The sequence below is a fragment of the Hyperoodon ampullatus genome, assembly GCF_949752795.1.
Source record: "Hyperoodon ampullatus genome assembly, chromosome: 6".
In the NCBI taxonomy this organism is placed as follows: domain Eukaryota; kingdom Metazoa; phylum Chordata; class Mammalia; order Artiodactyla; family Ziphiidae; genus Hyperoodon; species Hyperoodon ampullatus.
In genome coordinates, this window is record NC_136919.1 from 70382993 (window position 1) to 70399990 (window position 16998).

Genomic DNA, 16998 nt, shown 5'->3' on the forward strand with positions numbered 1-16998 from the left:
GTGGAATGACATTTTTTTTCAATGTGTATAATGTCTCTTTATTCAGTGTTTTTTCTCCTCTGTGCAATCTTGTCTTTTGGTGAAAATGATGCAATTATGCCACACTGGCGTTTCCAATGACGCAAGGTGATTTTAGGTGGTTTACTGACTTGGCATTAAACAACAGTGAGTCACAGAGTGAGCAAGTCATTTCTTTCTCTTGCAAGCCTTCTAATTACATCAAAAGATTTTCTCTGATTCTTGCTAATCTCCCTCTTTAATAACGAGGGCAAGTCTCAAGTTGACAGCATTCTGTGACCATCAGTATCTTCCTAGGTTTCAATAAAAGTAATTTGCTTTCATTATCTTCAGTTTTTTATAATCATCCTCTACTTATGAAAAATGATACTGATTTTCCATTTAGGATGGTGATATAAGTTAAGCCAAAATAATTTTTCAGTGAAAAGAAAAACAGACAGATAATGTTATGTAGATGTCACACAGATAAATTGCAATATTTTTATACAAATAATGACACCATTCCAGAATTTCTGGTCCCTTATGATTTCTTCTGTATGTGCTTTTGAGAGGGATTTGGGAGCTCAAAGGAGCTAAATTGCCTTTGGAATATTTAAGACAAGACATCAGCCAAACTACAGTAGCTTTTACTTGTTTACAAGTCCTTACACCACCTTCTGGTTTAACAGAAAGTTCTCGTCATTAATTATCATAGCATTGATCCTTGAAGTGAAATGTGATTAGAACTGCACGATATGTATTGCTGAAGATACAGGATGTCTGCAGTATATTATTGTAGCATCATGGAATTTTAGAAAACAAAGAGACATTACTGACACTTTCCTGATCAGATGAATCTGACTATAATTTGGTAGGTCATTTAGCTCTTGGTCTTAAACCTGTAAAAGTATCCTTTGTGAGTGCTCTGTAGCACAGACTCACCTGCAACAGTCCTGTTAGAGTTCATGTAGGTCAAGAGGCTGTGTCTTCAAAAATCAGAATAGCAGTTTGTTAGTTATTAGCCATATTTCAACTTAAAAAGAAATCAAATGATCCCAGAGGACACACTTGAAAGATCTCCCTCAGAAAATAATACTGTAGATTTATTATTACTGGCACAGATAGTATCATCCATTACAATGTTTATTGACAAACTTTTCCCATTTTAATATTTCTCATCATTTCCTCAATCAGTACTGCTAGTTGCCCTATAAAGAATTTAACACTCAGCTTAATAGTAGAGATGATGTACACTGTTTCTACAGCATTCTGAAGCAGAACATTACATGTCCACATCAAATTCAACAAAAAGTGTGGGGGAAATCATTTCAGCATCTCTCAGGGGACTCGCTGGCTCTCATGGAGAGTAAGGTGGTGGTGACTGTTCTGTGGAGAGTTTCTCATAGGCAGGTGGAGCGTTGGGAACCTGTGAGGGTGAGAAAGGAGATCACGGGCTTGGCAGCAGTACATATGGTTCTGGAAGAGGGATTAAGTCAAAATAGTTAGCGTGATGTTTATACTTTTGCTCTGGATTGAAACTTGTTTAACTGTCCACAGCTAATTTCCACCCAATGAGGTAATCGTTATTAGGTTATACAAGTATATATGTTGAAACATTGTTGGGGGAAACAACGGCAGAGAAAAAAAGGGCTAAGTGACTTCCCAAAAATTTCAGAAACTTATTTATACCTGGATTATCCTTGTCAGTAGAAGCCCCAAACCCTAACTAATGAATTCTTGAATCCTGTTAAACAGACACCAATCACACTGCATCTTTACCACAAGCATAAATCCCTATAGTCGTGTCTAAAGGCTATTGCTACTATCAACAGAGCACAAATGTGTCAGCCTTCATTTAATGCTCACAACAACCCTGGGAGTATTTTCAAGGTTTTCATGTTACAGGTCGGGAAACTGAGGCACAAGGAGGTTAAGTCACTTGCCGAAGATCACACAACTGGTAAGTCATGAAGTAACTTGGCTCTGGAGTCAGTGCTCTCAAAAACTATGATGTACTACATCTATACCAGCACTGTCCAATAGAAATAGAGTGCACCACATATGTGATTTTAAAATTTCTAGTAGCTACAGTTTAAAAAATTAAGAGAAACAAGTAAAATTGATCTCACTAATATATTTTATTTAACCCCACCTACCAAAATATTATCACTTCGACATGTAGTCAATATAAAAATCATTAATGAATTATACTCTTTTCCTTATACTAAGTTTTTGAAATCTGGTATGTATTCCAGCACATCTTAATTCAAACAACTCTGTTTCAAGTGTTCAATGGCCACATGTGACTAGTGGCTACCCTATTGGACAGTGCAACTCTATACAATTAATAGTAGGTACTTTTTTTTTCTCCGTTAGATAATATCTATGTTCAGGACAAAGGCAATTATACTAAAAACATAAGACAAAAGGATATTGTATCCAGAACCAAATTCTTCCTTTAGATCTTACATGTAAGGGTCTCATTATTGACCCTGGAAAATCTGGGTATGAGAGGACACAATTTAAGAAAATCTCTATGATTCCCTTGTTTTTAATCTTACTATTTATTTTTTATTATGGTAAAATATACATAACAAAAATTTACCATTTTAACCACTTTTTAAAGTCAGTAGCATTAAGCACATTCACATTGCCCTTGCTTTCTAAATGGGAATAATTTTATTCATTTAAGTTAAAACCAGCCATACACAAAAACACCAAGATGCAGGATCTCAACCTACCACAGGTTCACAATTGTTCTCTTGAAAAGGAAGTTTGGCGTCCTGGTGACCAAGCCCCTCACATGAACATCTTCCTGTTAAGGTACTTTGAGTATGAGCATGAATGTTTTTGTCCTGAAATGTGAATTCATGAAGGTAAGTGGGTGAGGAAAAAATAATTGAGTCCATTAAAGAAAAGAGGAAGAAGCCAAAGTTTTAAGAATGGGTTTTAATCTTGGTTCTGCCACTTATTCGCTGTGTATCCTCAGGCTAGTCACTTTATCTCTCTGAATTTCAGTGTTTTCGTCTGTAATATGAAGATAATATCGCCTACATCTCAGAATTGTTGTGGGAATTAACTAAAGGTGAAGCACCTGGTACAGTGCCTGACACCCACTAGTTAGTCAACGAATATTTTTGAAGGGAAGGAAAAAAAGAGTGAATCTAAAAAATGGCTCTCAGAGAATGGTTACAAGTGGAAGAGATCAGAGCTAGTGAAGCAGGAGCTGGTATCACAGTAAGGACAAGCATATGAGCAACTTGATAGCAGGGACACTATTTCTGCCTTCCCCATAATGCCAGCAAAATATCTGAAACAGTACGAATGCCTGTGTTGTGATAGAAATGCTGTGGCTGTAGCACTGAGCTTCCAAGTCACATCACAACAATGATGGCAAGTCAGTCAAAGGCTGTCGTGCACCTTGAGTTATTGGGGGAGGGGTTGGTAAAAGCTTAGTTCGGTGGTTTGCATAGGTTTAGGAGGTAATGCTCTCCATCCCTAGAATAGAATGACAACCATTTATGCAAGGCAGAGACACATACGAAAATGGGGACTGCAGGAGCGGTCCACCCTAGAATAGAATGACAACCATTTATGCAAGGCAGAGACACATACGAAAATGGGGACTGCAGGAGCTGTCCACCTTATTGAGGGGGAGTATTTCATTACTGACATTGTTTAAAATGGCTGGCACATTGTGATTATAAAAAGCAGACTAACTTTTAGTTGCTTTTACTGTTAAATTCTCCACAGCAGTGGTTCTCAAACCTTAGAATACATCAGCGTCACCTGGAGGGTTTGTTAAACACAGATTGCTGGGCTCACACCCAGAATTTCTTACATAGTATGTTTAGGGTGAAGGCTCACAAATTTGTATTTCTAACAAGTTCCCTGTGTGATGCGGATCCTGCTGGTCCAGGGCCACACAGAGAACCACTGCTCTCCAGACAATGCAATTTCTTATTGCCTGTGCCTGGGGTGACTCAGCTACGCTCAGACACTTAGAGGGAGGAGGAGGTCAAGTGGGAACCATAGGAAAGGAAGGAGAGTATATCCCATCTAAAGGGACAAACCACTGCAGAGCTGCCAGTTTTTGCCAGATCTTTTGATTTTTTTAAAAAAAAGAAACTAGAAATTAAGATTTTTATGTAAACTGTTACTTTTAAATGCTCGCACCTAATTCATTTTTTTAAGATACAGACCCAAACATATCTGAACCCAATCCACCAGTAGGGCATGAGCAGCTCTCTGTGGTCCTGGCTGAGGGGTGCTGGAATAGGGAGGCTGTGCAGGTGTTCAGTGCCTCTGCAGGCTTGTCTGCAGACCATGGCTGATTATTGGGGTTACTGGGTTGGAAGAGAAGGGCATCAAGGCACCAAGGGCATCAAGTCTCCCAGGGAGGAGAAGTGTTTGGAACATCAATTGGATGAGGCCACACATGGTTGGAGGTGATACCTACACAGTGTGCAGACCGTAAAGAAGTAATTTTCCTAAACTCTAGTCTGAAGTCATTATTGACACTACCCCTTGGAAAGATATAAGCACAAGAACCCCAATTTTGACCTGAGGGCCCAGGGAGGTTCTGCTCCCCTCCACCACTCCCAGCAATATATCTCAGGTAAGGTGTTTAATGCATTCTCTCCCTTTACCTCAATTATTACTTTTATTCTTTTTTTTTTTTTTTTTTTTAATCCTCACCTGCCATAGGATAGGAGCGTGGGCTCCTATCCTATGGCAGGTGAGGATAGGAAGTGGGCCACTTCCCCAGCTCACTGCCAATTCTCTGTATTTGCATCAAACTTCACTGTGTGTGTTAAAACATAGGTTCCCGGGTCCCACCACCAGAGATGGTCCCAGAATCTGCATTTTAGCAAGAACCCTAGGTGATTCAAGTGCAAAGGCCCCTGACCATACATTGCGAGACACGGCATCGCAAGACGTGAGTGTAAACTGAGCTATCAGCAGAGCCTTTAAATTCTTCCCCAAGAATTAAAAGTATTATGTCCTAAACTTCCCAAGTGAAAGAGTAAAACTGATAAATATGAAAGCCAACTTCCACTCCCTTACAAATCATTTTCCTCTGAGACACATTGCTGCAAAAAGCAGTCTTTTCTTTCAGAAGATGTTTTTCAGATCTAAGGGGAATTGTTAGCCAAAGCGGAAATTTTAGGAGACCTTAATTCCAACCAACCTTTCTACCATTCTGTGGTCAGTGTAAGTGGGAGAATAAACATATTTCAAAGCCTAATGAAGGTTGCTACAGGTGGAGTGATTCAGGTACCCAAAACTCGCGTTTATCATCACTTATGTTCTTCTGCTTTATAATGAAAATAGAATCACCAAAGAGAGACAGGGAGATGATTATGTAATTAAATGCAGTACTTAATGCACTATTTTACATAATTTTGCCTAAACTTCTTAGACTGCTGGTCCCCAACCTGGCTTTTCAGGAGATATGAAAGTCTCAAAACAAGATTTTAATATTAATTTTAAAAATAAATGACAGCATTTTTAAACATTAGGGAACAAGGGAATTTAAACACAGTTCTATCTCATAAAAATTCCAAAAACTCTGCAAATCACTGGTCTAGACCTGGAGGAATGGAGGGTGGCAAGTTGAACTTGAACTACACCAGGCAAAATGCTCAGTGTCTGAGCCCACAACACTAAGACTGTTACTCTTCAATTGAACACATTTAAGATGAGAGTGTTGAAGCAGAAAGGAAAAAAAAAACAAAACACATTGCCTTTTTGTCCGGGTAGCATCAAGCTAGCAATCGTGGACAGTTAGGAAATGGGTACCAACATACTGAGTTTGTAGAGTTTTTATTCCTTGAAAGACTAAATCATTTTTCTTTTACTATGCAGACATAGGGCTTCCTTGGTGCCACAGTGGTTAAGAGTCCACCTGCCAATGCAGGGGACACAGGTTCGAGCCCTGGTCCAGGAAGATGCCACATGCCATGGAGCAACTAAACCTGTGCACCACAGCTACTGAGCCTGCTCTCTAGAGCCTGCGAGCCACAACTACTGAAGCCCGCGCTCCTAGAACCTGTGCTCCGCAACAAGAGAGGCCACCACAATGAGAAGCCCGCGCACCGCAACGAAGAGTAGCCCCCGCTCGCCGCAACTGGAGAAAGCCCACGCGCAGCAACGAAGACCCAATGCAGCCAAAAGTAAATAAATAAAATAATAAATTTATTTATTAAAAAAACTTTTTAAATATGCAAACATAGAATGAAATCTTTTAAATTATAGAAGAAAACATATTAAATAAAAACTGATACACATCATGTTATATCATCTGTGTCTAGGTGTATAATAGAGTAAATGAGGCTCAGAGAAATGAAACTCTAAGACCATCAAGCAAGTCAATGGCAGACAATGAGACCAACTCCTTATGCCGTACGATTGGGTGACTGCTGCGTGCCAGGCACTGTGCTAGGCACTGGAGGTACAAAGATGAATAAGAAATATTCTCTGTCCCAGCTCATAAATAGGAGGAAGAGAAGGGGTGAAGAAGCAAAAAGTAAATAACAAATTACAAGGCAATGTCATAACCCAGCGCTAGAGGTACACATGGAGTGTGTGGTAGAGAGCAAAGAGTTTTATCCCTAACCTCCTAACCCAAGACTTTGCTACAGAACTTGGTCTGGAGTCTTATTCAGGCTCAGAAACTTCTCCTTCCCATAAATGTCACCACACTGGAGGGCTGCTGCTTGGTGGCTGTATTCCCCCAAGCTCACCCTGTCTTTCATGGTTGTTATCTGGGACACTATGGCAAGATGGGCATTAGGGAAAGGGACACATGGGACTGCCCAGGCTTCCCGGCAAGGAGGAGATGAATCTGAAGCTACAGCTCTCACCTTTCCTTTCTCCTCCTCAGACTGCCGCAGGCTCCTACCCTCCACCCAGGCCAGTCTTCCCCTCCATCACAGAACCTCTTTCTCTGCATGAAGTGCTTGCTGAATGAGGACTGGAACTTTCCAACATCTTTTGTAAATATAAATTTTTTTCCATTACTTATCAACCTCAGAAGCTTTCAGATCTGCAATAACAAGGCAGAGAGGGAGAGAGAGAGAAAGGAAGAGAGAGAGCAAGTTGCAACTCTCCTTCCATCCCATTTCTCACTGTGGAGAATGTTTAAGTTCCAAAGTGCTACCTGGCTTTGAAGCAAGGTTTCTGAAACCTGTCGTCTTTATAGTTTAGAGACTCTGTTGATGTTTCTTATATGTGGAAGATCCTGCTACCCCAAGGCTGGACCGTGTCATTTGTTAACTTCCTGCTCGTATGGGTAAAGGAGCAAAAATCCTATTAAAACCACATTGGCCATCAGTGGAGGAAGGAATCTGTTAAAAACCTGGTGGTCTTTTGTGCTGCTGAGGGGTGGATGGTTTCCTCACTGCACTGATGCCTGGATGGGTCCTGGGTATGATGGGTTGCTTGCTAACAGAGTTAGAAGAACTTGGAATTCCCAGGCAACCTGGGAGGAAAGGGGTGAAGAGGCAAGGTGAGAGGAGCGGGCCTCTAAGTGAAGTAACAGAGCCACTGGGAATCCCCAGAAGGATTGGTAAGATCTGGAGTATCTCAAATGCTGCTGTTCACTGTGCAAGAGAACCATGAACCCTTCCCCTGTGCCCCACAAACCATTAGTGCTCAGCTACATACACAGATAGGCACTCGAGTTTCCTGTGAGTGGAACCAAAAAGATGGACCAAGTTCCTTACTGGTGTTCACACGTGGGCAGAGGCAAAGGAAGAGTTACAAGAAGTACAATGTAGAGAAAGACTCATTGGAACCAGGAATCAGAGCCAGAGGTGATCATGAGAATGTCACCCCACTCCCCAGAAATTCAGAGAAAGAAGGAGAAAGGAGGTCCTTGATCTGGAGGGACCCAGCAGTGGGAACTTTACCACCTTTAAGCTTCTGTATCCACTTCGTCTTCTACAATACCAGCAGCTGATGAGCAGTAAGATTCCCAGGATCACCATCAGGATGCCAATCCCTGCAGCCCTGGCCCGAGAGATAGACAAATACATCTTGGTACAGAAACCTTGTTCCAGATTATAATGAAATGTGCATCAATGTGTTCTCTTCACAGGGGCTTTTCAGTCAGAGCAGTCCCCAAGGAGTTTCCCACCCCACGCCACACCAAGCACCCACCAGGCCTCCAGCACTCGTACCCAGGGACAGGACCATCTCTGGAAGCCTCTCAGGTGCGTGCCCACAGCAGCAGTGCTAATTGGCCTGGGCCCCAGCACCCAAGTTCCAGGTGCAACAGGTGCAGTAGCAACCGACCCTTATGTGGACAACATATTTATTGAGACAACATATTTATCTTTTCTTTTCATTAGGGCTAGTTTAAAACATTTTCCCCAACTATCAGTCCACAAAAAAGAAGTGGAAAGGAACATTGACTTAATGTCTGCCGTAAGCTGGGCACCATGATAACCATTCTACATGCATTAGATTATTGAATTCTCACAACAACCCCGCCAGGCACTGGGGCAAGCACCCCACTATAGGCCCACAACAATCCACTGGGGTGGGTAGGATGTTCACTTCACATCTGACATCCTCAAGATTTTAGGCTGGTAAAATGCCCAAGGTTGTACAACCGGAGAGTGGCAGAACCAGCATTCCCAGCGTCTGGCCCGAGGTACCCAGCCAGTGCCCTTCCTGCTGCATCGCCCTTTCCTGAAATGAAGCTGTCACGGGGACATTCAGTGGGCTCTCGTGACTGGAGGCAGCTGATTCAACTCCCAGCATGCCTGTGCTCTAATTCCACCCCCCAGGTCTGTGGTCACCCCCTTGGACATCTTGACACACATAGAGCTCTGTTCCAGCTCTTTTATTTTTTTTTCAATTTATTTATTTTTGGCTGCGTCAGGTCTTCATTTTGGTGCGCGGGCTTCTCACTGCGGTGGCTTCTCTTGTTGCGGAGCACAGGCTCTAGGCACGCGGGCTTCAGTACTTGTGGCTCGTGGACTCTAGAGCGCAGGCTTAGTAGTTGTGGCGCATGGGCTTAGTTGCTCCACGGCATGTGGGATCTTCCCAGACCAGGGCTCGAACCCATGACCCCTGCACTGGCAGGCGGACTCTTAACCACTGCGCCACCAGGGAAGCCTTCTGTTCCAGCTCTTCATGCAGTTACATTGCACTCACACACACCTAGTGAGAGCCGAGAGCACTGGGATGTGCCAGACATACCACAAGAACCCACTGCCCAGCCAGGCAGGGCTCCTCAGATGTCACCCAGATACCTTCTGCAGTAGAGTTGCCTGAGATGCATGTTAAAGTGCAGATCCTGGGCCCCCCGCCCCCAGACCTACTGAGTCAGCCTCTTGGGTAGCAGTTCCTAGGAAGCTGCATTTTCACAAGCTCTATAGGCGGCTTATGCCCCCTCAACTGAGAACCTCTCTTGACGGTGGTTTCACAGAGTCTGTTAAGGCATCATACAAGAGCTGAAAGATATCCTACCTAATACCATGTGCAAGAGTATATTTTTGCTCTTGGGACATTTTTTCAGAAGATCTCCCCACCTCCACTCCCAGTTGACCATGCAGGGATGTTAGAGAATCCCACTAGAGTCTTCTGAGGAAATGCTCCAGCCTGAACTCCTCCTCGAGTGCCTTTGATGGGTTCTTCATGTCTCTTGCCCCTGCTAGGTCATTCTGGTAAAGCTATTCAACAGTTCTTTCCCAAGAGAGCAGGTTTGCAGGAAGTTCTGAGCAGACCACTTAAGAGATGGTCCACATAAAAACCAGGTTCCTCGTTTGTCCTGTTGGATTCTCCACTCGAGGTTGGGGGGACCCTGCCACTATCCCCCCAACCTTGCCCACTCTCATCCATGCAGAGTGTGTCCTACAGCCTGTGTTCCCATCACAGCACATACACTTGCCGAAATTACTCCCATGCCTACCTCTCCCACTAGGTTGTAAGATTTTTTCAAAGGCAAGAATAGCATCTTGGGCTGGTATACAATGCTTAGCACTTAGACATGTCTAATCACGTAAATACTTATTTTAAATTAATTCATAATACGAAACACCTTTCTTTAGGATAAAGTACTGATGCAAAGGTTATGACCCTCTTCACCTTGGGGTCAGTCAGCAGGTGGAGTCACACACACCTACCCTTCATCCTCACTTGCCCTTTGGCAACTTGCCTTTGTTCTGTCTGCAAACCACATCCGGGAGCCTGAGTGGAGTAGACAGGCAAGGCTTGAGGAAAGAGGCATCTTGCTCCTGGACAGATGTTTTTCAGCCTGAGAACCTACAATGAATGCCTCATAGCCAAGAATGCAGACAAAAATGGCAAGATCCAGCTTTTTACCTTTCCTACCTCCTTGCCTCTTTGGCCTCAGAGAAGCTTCAGGTCCCTTGTAGGACCACAGGGTCTCCTCACCTCATTGCCAGGGTATTTACTTTCTGGAGAAATAGACACTAGAGAGTTTTACAGACAGGCATGTGCTGGGGGAAGCCAGCAGGCTGTGTCAGCAAAAGGCAAACTGGAAACCCCGCTGCGTCTGGTTTTGAACTTACTCTTCAGCTGTGACGTAGGAGTGGCCGTGCCCCTTCTTGGGGGAACCATAGATGTAGTGAGCCTCTCCTCTTGGCATCTTGTGGGGTCAGGCCTCGGGTCACCTAACAGCAGGGGCACACAGGTGTCATTTCACGCATCCAGCATGTTCTTACATCTCATAAACACCCACAAAGACATTCTCGCTAGGTGACCAGGAATGACAGCCAAACCCTCTGGTTTCTCCCTGTGAGAGGATTTGCACCTCCTTCTTTCACTAATATCAAGTGGAAATTGCTCAGGTTCAGAGAAGGAACCACAAACAAAAGGAAAAAAACTTTCAAACTGAGTTATAATTTGGGGGAAAAAAATGTGACCTTTAATTTGACTCTATACCATAAACTTGTAGAGGAACAAACAAGAAGCATTTTTATTCATTCCTTACTTTCCCTGGCCCAAGACTGTGGTTAATAAGTGGAGTTATTTCTCTCCAAAGGTATTATTTTATATCGATCATTGGACAAATAGAAGGCTGTGATGACATAATGTGTGTGTGGCCTAGCACAGCATCCTCCAAGCCCATTTTCCAAAAAATGAAACTGCCCCAAAATACAAAATTTTAAACTATGATACAAACAAATAGAAAAAAAGCTCATGGGGCTTCCCTGGTGGCACAGTGATTGAGAGTCCACCTGCCAATGCAGGGGACATGGGTTCGTGCCCTGGTCCGGGAAGATCCCACATGCCGCGGAGCGGCTGGGCCCGTGAGCCATGGCCGCTGAGCCTGAGCGTCCGGAGCCTGTGCTCCGCAACGGGAGAGGCCACAACAGTGAGAGGCCTGTGTACCGCTAAAACAAACAAACAAACAAACAAACAAAAAAAGCTCATGAACTTCAGGGGTCATGATTAGAGTGTGCTTGCTAAAAATCAACAATGGTTTCTCCTCTCTCCTTGCTAGTGTGCTTTTTTCTTTCCTCTTATTGTTCTCATGAATCCCAAAGGTCTGGTCCCCATAGAGTTGTATTAATGAGCCTGTTTAAAACAGCTGAAGAGAAGTGGGAGAGAGGAGCAGAGAGTTTACCCCGTGAACTGGTTCCTTGGGGGCATTTCATGTGTAATTTTCCCTTCCCAGTTGTAAAGAAGAAATCACACTTGAACTCACTGATCATCTCAGGTGAATAATGTAGGGGTGAACTCTGTGCTCAAAATGATAGACACAAAACTTAATTAATTTTGCATTAAGTTGTTTTTGTAAATCTATACCTCCAGCTTTGAGCCTTGGCAAACAGTGTGGGCTCATCAAATGCACCTCATCCCACCTGAGCCAAGAAAATTGGTTCTTCAAGGGAGCAGACACAGCTGCTCACGAGCCAGCTGCAGCCTGAACAACTGCTTCTCCTGCTTCTCTGCTTTGCTTCCTGGCAGCCTAGAGGGAGGACCTAGGAGGAGACTATGTGAACTTTTAGAAGTCGGAGAATTATAAATGTTGAGGAGGAATTCTGCCGACAGCCAGGAGTCATAGAGGCTGGAGGATCACACCAGAATCTCCCAACCCTGTTCTGTTCTGAAAAATGGGTGAGATGGCAATGCTCTTACCTGCCTGGATGGGATCCACTCCGTCTGCTGGCTGGCCCTGTGCGTGAAGATTGCTTCTCTGGCTCTTAATCTTTTTAATTTTTTTTTCCTGGTCTTGAGTCCCATGTTAGTCACGAGTTTGGATTTCTGATGGAGTCATTTGTGATTGCTTAATTGGCGTGAAAGAAACGGATTTCATTCCTCTCCTCAAAAAGTCACAGCTCACTGTGGCTTCTGTTTTCCCCAATCCCAGGGTTTCATCTTAGGGAAGCCATTAATTTTAAATGCCGATCCCTTCTCTGTAGGGTTGCCAGATAAAATATAGGATTCCTAGTTACATTTGAATGTCAGATAAACAATGAATAATTTTTTAGTGTAACTGTGTCCGGGCAATATTTTTTAGTGTAAGTATGCCCCACTTATTGCATGGGATGTATTTTTACTAAAAAAAAATTGTTATTTATCTGAAATTCAAATATAACTGGGCACCCTATATCTTCCCTCATCTCTACCTCAAAGGATTGGTGAGACTTTGGGCTCAGACCTGGAGGTCATCTAGGACCATGACCTCCTGATCAAGAAGAGGAAACAGAGGATCCCTAAATCTTCCTGAGCTGAGCTCCCAGATTTTTTGTGATGCCCTCAGAGATGACTGTCCCCTGGGAAGTGTGGGTTTCTTGCATTTGCAAGGAGCAGACAAAATTTCCTCTTTGAAGGTAGTATATGACCTACCTAGAATTTAATTAAAACCAGGGCTGATTCAACCTGACATCATAGCCTACTCCAAGAGTCAAATGGATACAGCCCAGAAGCATTTCAGTGGGACAGCATTATCTTTGCTCACCAGCTCTATGTAACCATTGTGGAAAAGCAAAAACCAAACAAAACACCCACCAGAATAAAGGAATGTGAGAGTTCTCACCAGCTGACGACTTAGAGTAAATGACCACTAAAGTCCCCTTCCCCATAACATCCAAGAGCCCCACTCCTTCCTAATCCTCTGGCTTTCCAGTTTCCACTGGACTGTTCTGTGTGAGGGCATTATCAACCTACTGGATAATCATCAGTGGAAACGGCAAGGGAGGAATAAAACAGGGTGGGGGAGGTTGATGCTTATTAGGTGAGATCCTTATCCTCTTCTTTCTGAAAAGGAGAGAAAATGCAAACAGATCTGAATGACAAGAAGGCGTCCTTCATACAAAGATGGGAGGAGAGCATTTCAAAAGCGAGAAGAACCAGGGCAAAGGCCCTGCAGCAGAGTAATGGGGCATGACTTGGTCTGGATTCCCAGAACTGAGGCTGATTCAGGAGATCTTGTAAGAAAATCAGGAAGGATACAGGTCTTTGGTGTTGAGGGATTTGGGGAGAGTAACTTCAACCTGAACCTCAGGGTTACACCTGATAACTCCCAGGAAGGCCTAGTGGTGGGTGCTAGTCTAGAAAGAAGGATGCAGTTCTGATCCAAGAGGCCGAAGGTTTGTGCTAAGCTGGACTCTACTAACATGGCCCCCTGGATGATTGGCAGCAGGACCAGAAGGAGGGAGGTACTGACCTGGATCTCAGGGCAAGGGGAAGCTCCCAGGTCTCGCTCAAGTCCCCTGGTGATGTGAGCTAGTTCCACGTCCCTGAGTGTGCCTGGACACTATGCCAGGGTGGAAACCACAAGGCAGCTGGCATCGCCTCCCCCAGAGGGGGCTACAGGACCAGGCCCAGCACACTGGGGACACTGTGATCGGTCTGGGCACTTCCTTTCCAGCTAATCTGCTTTTTGGAGCTCAGTGAGGGAGCCCTGATCAGATCTTACAAAGGCATCTCTTTAGGTCTTTGAGTGGTTTGCAGCCTCTGAGGTGCCCAGCCCTGTTAGGGTGAATCACCCAGGATGAGCTGGGGTGGCTTTTTTCAAATAACAGTTCCCAGGGAACCTCAGCCTGAAAACCCTATACATCCTGTTTCCTGGAAGTGCCCCCAGAAGTTCCCATTGACTAAGGCTCCTAGTCACTGTCCTTGGACTGGCCTAGGCCTCAGGCTCTGCCTCAGAGCCAGCCCAGGCCAGGCCCCACCTGCCCTCACCCTGCACACTTCCTTCCTAGGGACTTCCTATCTTCCCCGGCAGTGTAACACCCAGCCACCCAGCCACCAGGCTCACAGTCCGGGCTCTAGAGTCCAAACTGCCTGCGCCTCCTCTATTCAGTCTGTGTGACCTTGGGTAAATCATAAACCTCTTAGAACCTCATTGCATGCATCTAAAAAAGTAGAGCTAATAATAGTATCTACTTCTTAGATTAGTTGTGAGAGTAAAAGGAGATAATTACCACCTGCTTGGCACAGTGTCTAAACTTGCTCTTGCTAAACAGTAAGTTTAGCAACAATGTTACTACAAGGCTGCCCCACCCACTACCCCTTTGGCCCAGTTCAAACCTGCTTTGAGTTTGGATGCAGCGCTGCCCCTTCCTGTGCCCCAGGCCCAGGGTTAGAGCTTGGACCAGGTGACACCTTGCCGGTCACTGCCCGGTTCTCTGCTGCCACCTGGTGGGCCTTGGCCCCCTTGCACTACAGGCCCACCTGATAAGCCACGGGGACTGATTGCAGAGATGCCTCTTTGATCTTTTCAAAACCCTCCTGCTCACACTGCTCAGGAACCAGAATCCTCTTTACTCATATTCCTTGGGGATTAGAATCTTCTTCAGTGCCCCACAAGCCTGTGAGCTTTTGCTCTCTTACACACACCTCAACAGAACATGCTAGAATGTTATAAAAGGCATTGCTGTAAATGGGGGTTGATGCTGCTGCCCTTTTGTAGGAGAAGCTGAACAAACAGAACTTGCTTTTCAGAAAGTGGAGAAGGCAGGTAGATATCTCTGCAGTTATTGAAGCAGGCTGCAGACAGCCCTACACCCAGTGGGGCCCTGGACCCAGCTTGAATGGCCTTGAATCTCAGCTCCCATTACTACCTGTGTGACCTTGGGCAAGTTTCTTTACCTCTCTGAGCTTCAGCAACCTCATCTACAATATGGGAATAAATAATTATTACAAAATTGCTGTGAGATTTAAATGAGATAAAATATGTAAAATCATCCAGTGCAGTGCCTTGTAAGTTACTAAAGCTTGAGAAAGGCTGATGCCTCCAGGAATCTCCTGTGAAGGTGCAAACAGCTGTGACACTGCGGGATAGCAAGGTAAGCTATGAACTAATAGTGATCAGCTGTGGCCTGTTGACTGCTTAGTGCTAATGAGCTAACAAGTTATTGCCTGTGAAGTAAAGAGACCGTCAGATGGAGAAGTTCTGAAGGTGGAGCAGCAGTGGCGAGGTCGAGGCGGGAGCAGAATGGAAGTGTGTCTACGTGGGGGGCCTAACAGGGAAGCCCCAGCTGCCTGGGGGGCTTCTGGAGGATAGCAGGAGCCCCCTCCTCCCTCAGGCACCCGAGAGCAAGAGTAGGATTCTGCCAGCCTCAGGCTGAACTCTCAGGAAGGCGTCAGGAGGACTCCTTTGGTTCCCCCCTCCAACAGGTAAGCTGTTTCAGGAGAACTAGCGTCAGCGCTGATGCATGCACAGAAGCTGGCTCAAGTATGAGAACAATGGCCCAGTTTCTAAGGCTGTAAAGGTGGGCAGAAAAGACCACTAATAAATCAGGAATGGGATTTAATAATCCCACGGCCACTTCTGACCAGTCACTATCAAGAAGGATGGAATTGCAGGGCTGGATTAGAATGACCTTTGGGGTGGAAAGCTATTGAGGTCAACCTCGATGCCCACCATGATGTCAGATCATCTGGGCGCCACCCCAGATTCCTGTCCAGGGAACAGCAGGGGTATGGGTTCTTCTTGGGGGCAGGAGGTACATGAGAGGTTTCTTAGAGGAAGATGAGCTTCCTCTGAGTCAGGAAAGGTAAGCAGGAGGTCACCAGGCATGAGATGGGGAGCGGGCATTCCATGCAGAGGACAAGTAAATATTTACTAGTCACAACTTGGGGGGAGGGTGGGAAGGTGACATCCACATGGAGGGAGGGCTCAGAGGCATGGAATGGCCTGGCAGGTTTGGGGAACTGCTAGTCCTGTACGGCTGGAGTTCAAAGTACAGAAAAGGAGCTCAGACCTGAGGTTCTGAATCTCAGAGCACGTGAACACCATGCTGGGGCTTTTGGGCTTAGTTTGCAGGCTGTGTTGAGTCACAGAAAGTTTTTAAGCAGGAGAGAAACTGAGGCTGACCAGACTTGGGGTCAATCTGTTTTCCAGTGTCATGAAAACAACATCTACCTCCCAGGTGGCTGTGAGGATTATGTATGCTATTGTGTGTGAAAACAGTTTGTAAACTAAATCATATCGACATGAAATCTAGAAGCAGCAGTCTGTCCTTAAATGTCAGGACAACGTATTGGTGACATGGAGGGATGAATAAGAGAAAGCCTGGGCTTTGGATTCTGGTTCTGAGTCAAATGCTGGCTTCAGCATGGACTGGCTGTGGTCTTCCGCTATGCAAGGCTCTCAGCACCGTCTGGTCATCTGCAGAATGGGAACACAGTATCTGTCTCTCAGGGGGGCTGTTAGGTGAGGGCTCATGTGCCTGGGGTGCAGTGAACTTTTATATCAGTCAGGGTTCTTGGATTGCTGGCAACAGAAACTCAACTCTGGCTACTTAAGGATATAAGGAAATTAATGGGAGGTTATAAAAGTGCTCCACAGAATTAAAAAGGAAAAACTGAGCAAACCAGGCCTTAAGAAGGAACAGAATTGAGCAGTTCTGTGGACACAGGTAGAAAGAATTAATTAATGGATGGCCCTTCAGGTTGTTGCCATCAGGAAGAAATCAGCTCTAACTATGTTCATCCTTGTTTGCCTAGGAGATTTAGATTCATTGGAGAATCTTGCTTGGGTCGGTCTCATACCAAATCCTTGTCTAGGCATGG

At 44.8% G+C, this 16998-nt stretch overlaps 1 protein-coding gene across 1 annotated transcript; it reads right to left on the bottom strand.

The window, feature by feature from the left end:
- Window positions 1-1115: 1115 nt before the first annotated feature.
- Window positions 1116-12153, bottom strand: MLANA (melan-A). Its single transcript, XM_079706536.1, has 5 exons — window positions 12115-12153; window positions 10542-10643; window positions 7914-8010; window positions 2739-2852; window positions 1116-1423 (listed from the first exon to the last, which is right to left on the bottom strand). Exons 2-5 carry the CDS (start codon window positions 10616-10618, stop codon window positions 1355-1357), a joined length of 357 nt encoding a protein of 118 aa, XP_079562662.1. The 5' UTR covers window positions 10619-10643; window positions 12115-12153; the 3' UTR covers window positions 1116-1354.
- Between the last annotated feature and the right edge of the window lie 4845 nt (window positions 12154-16998).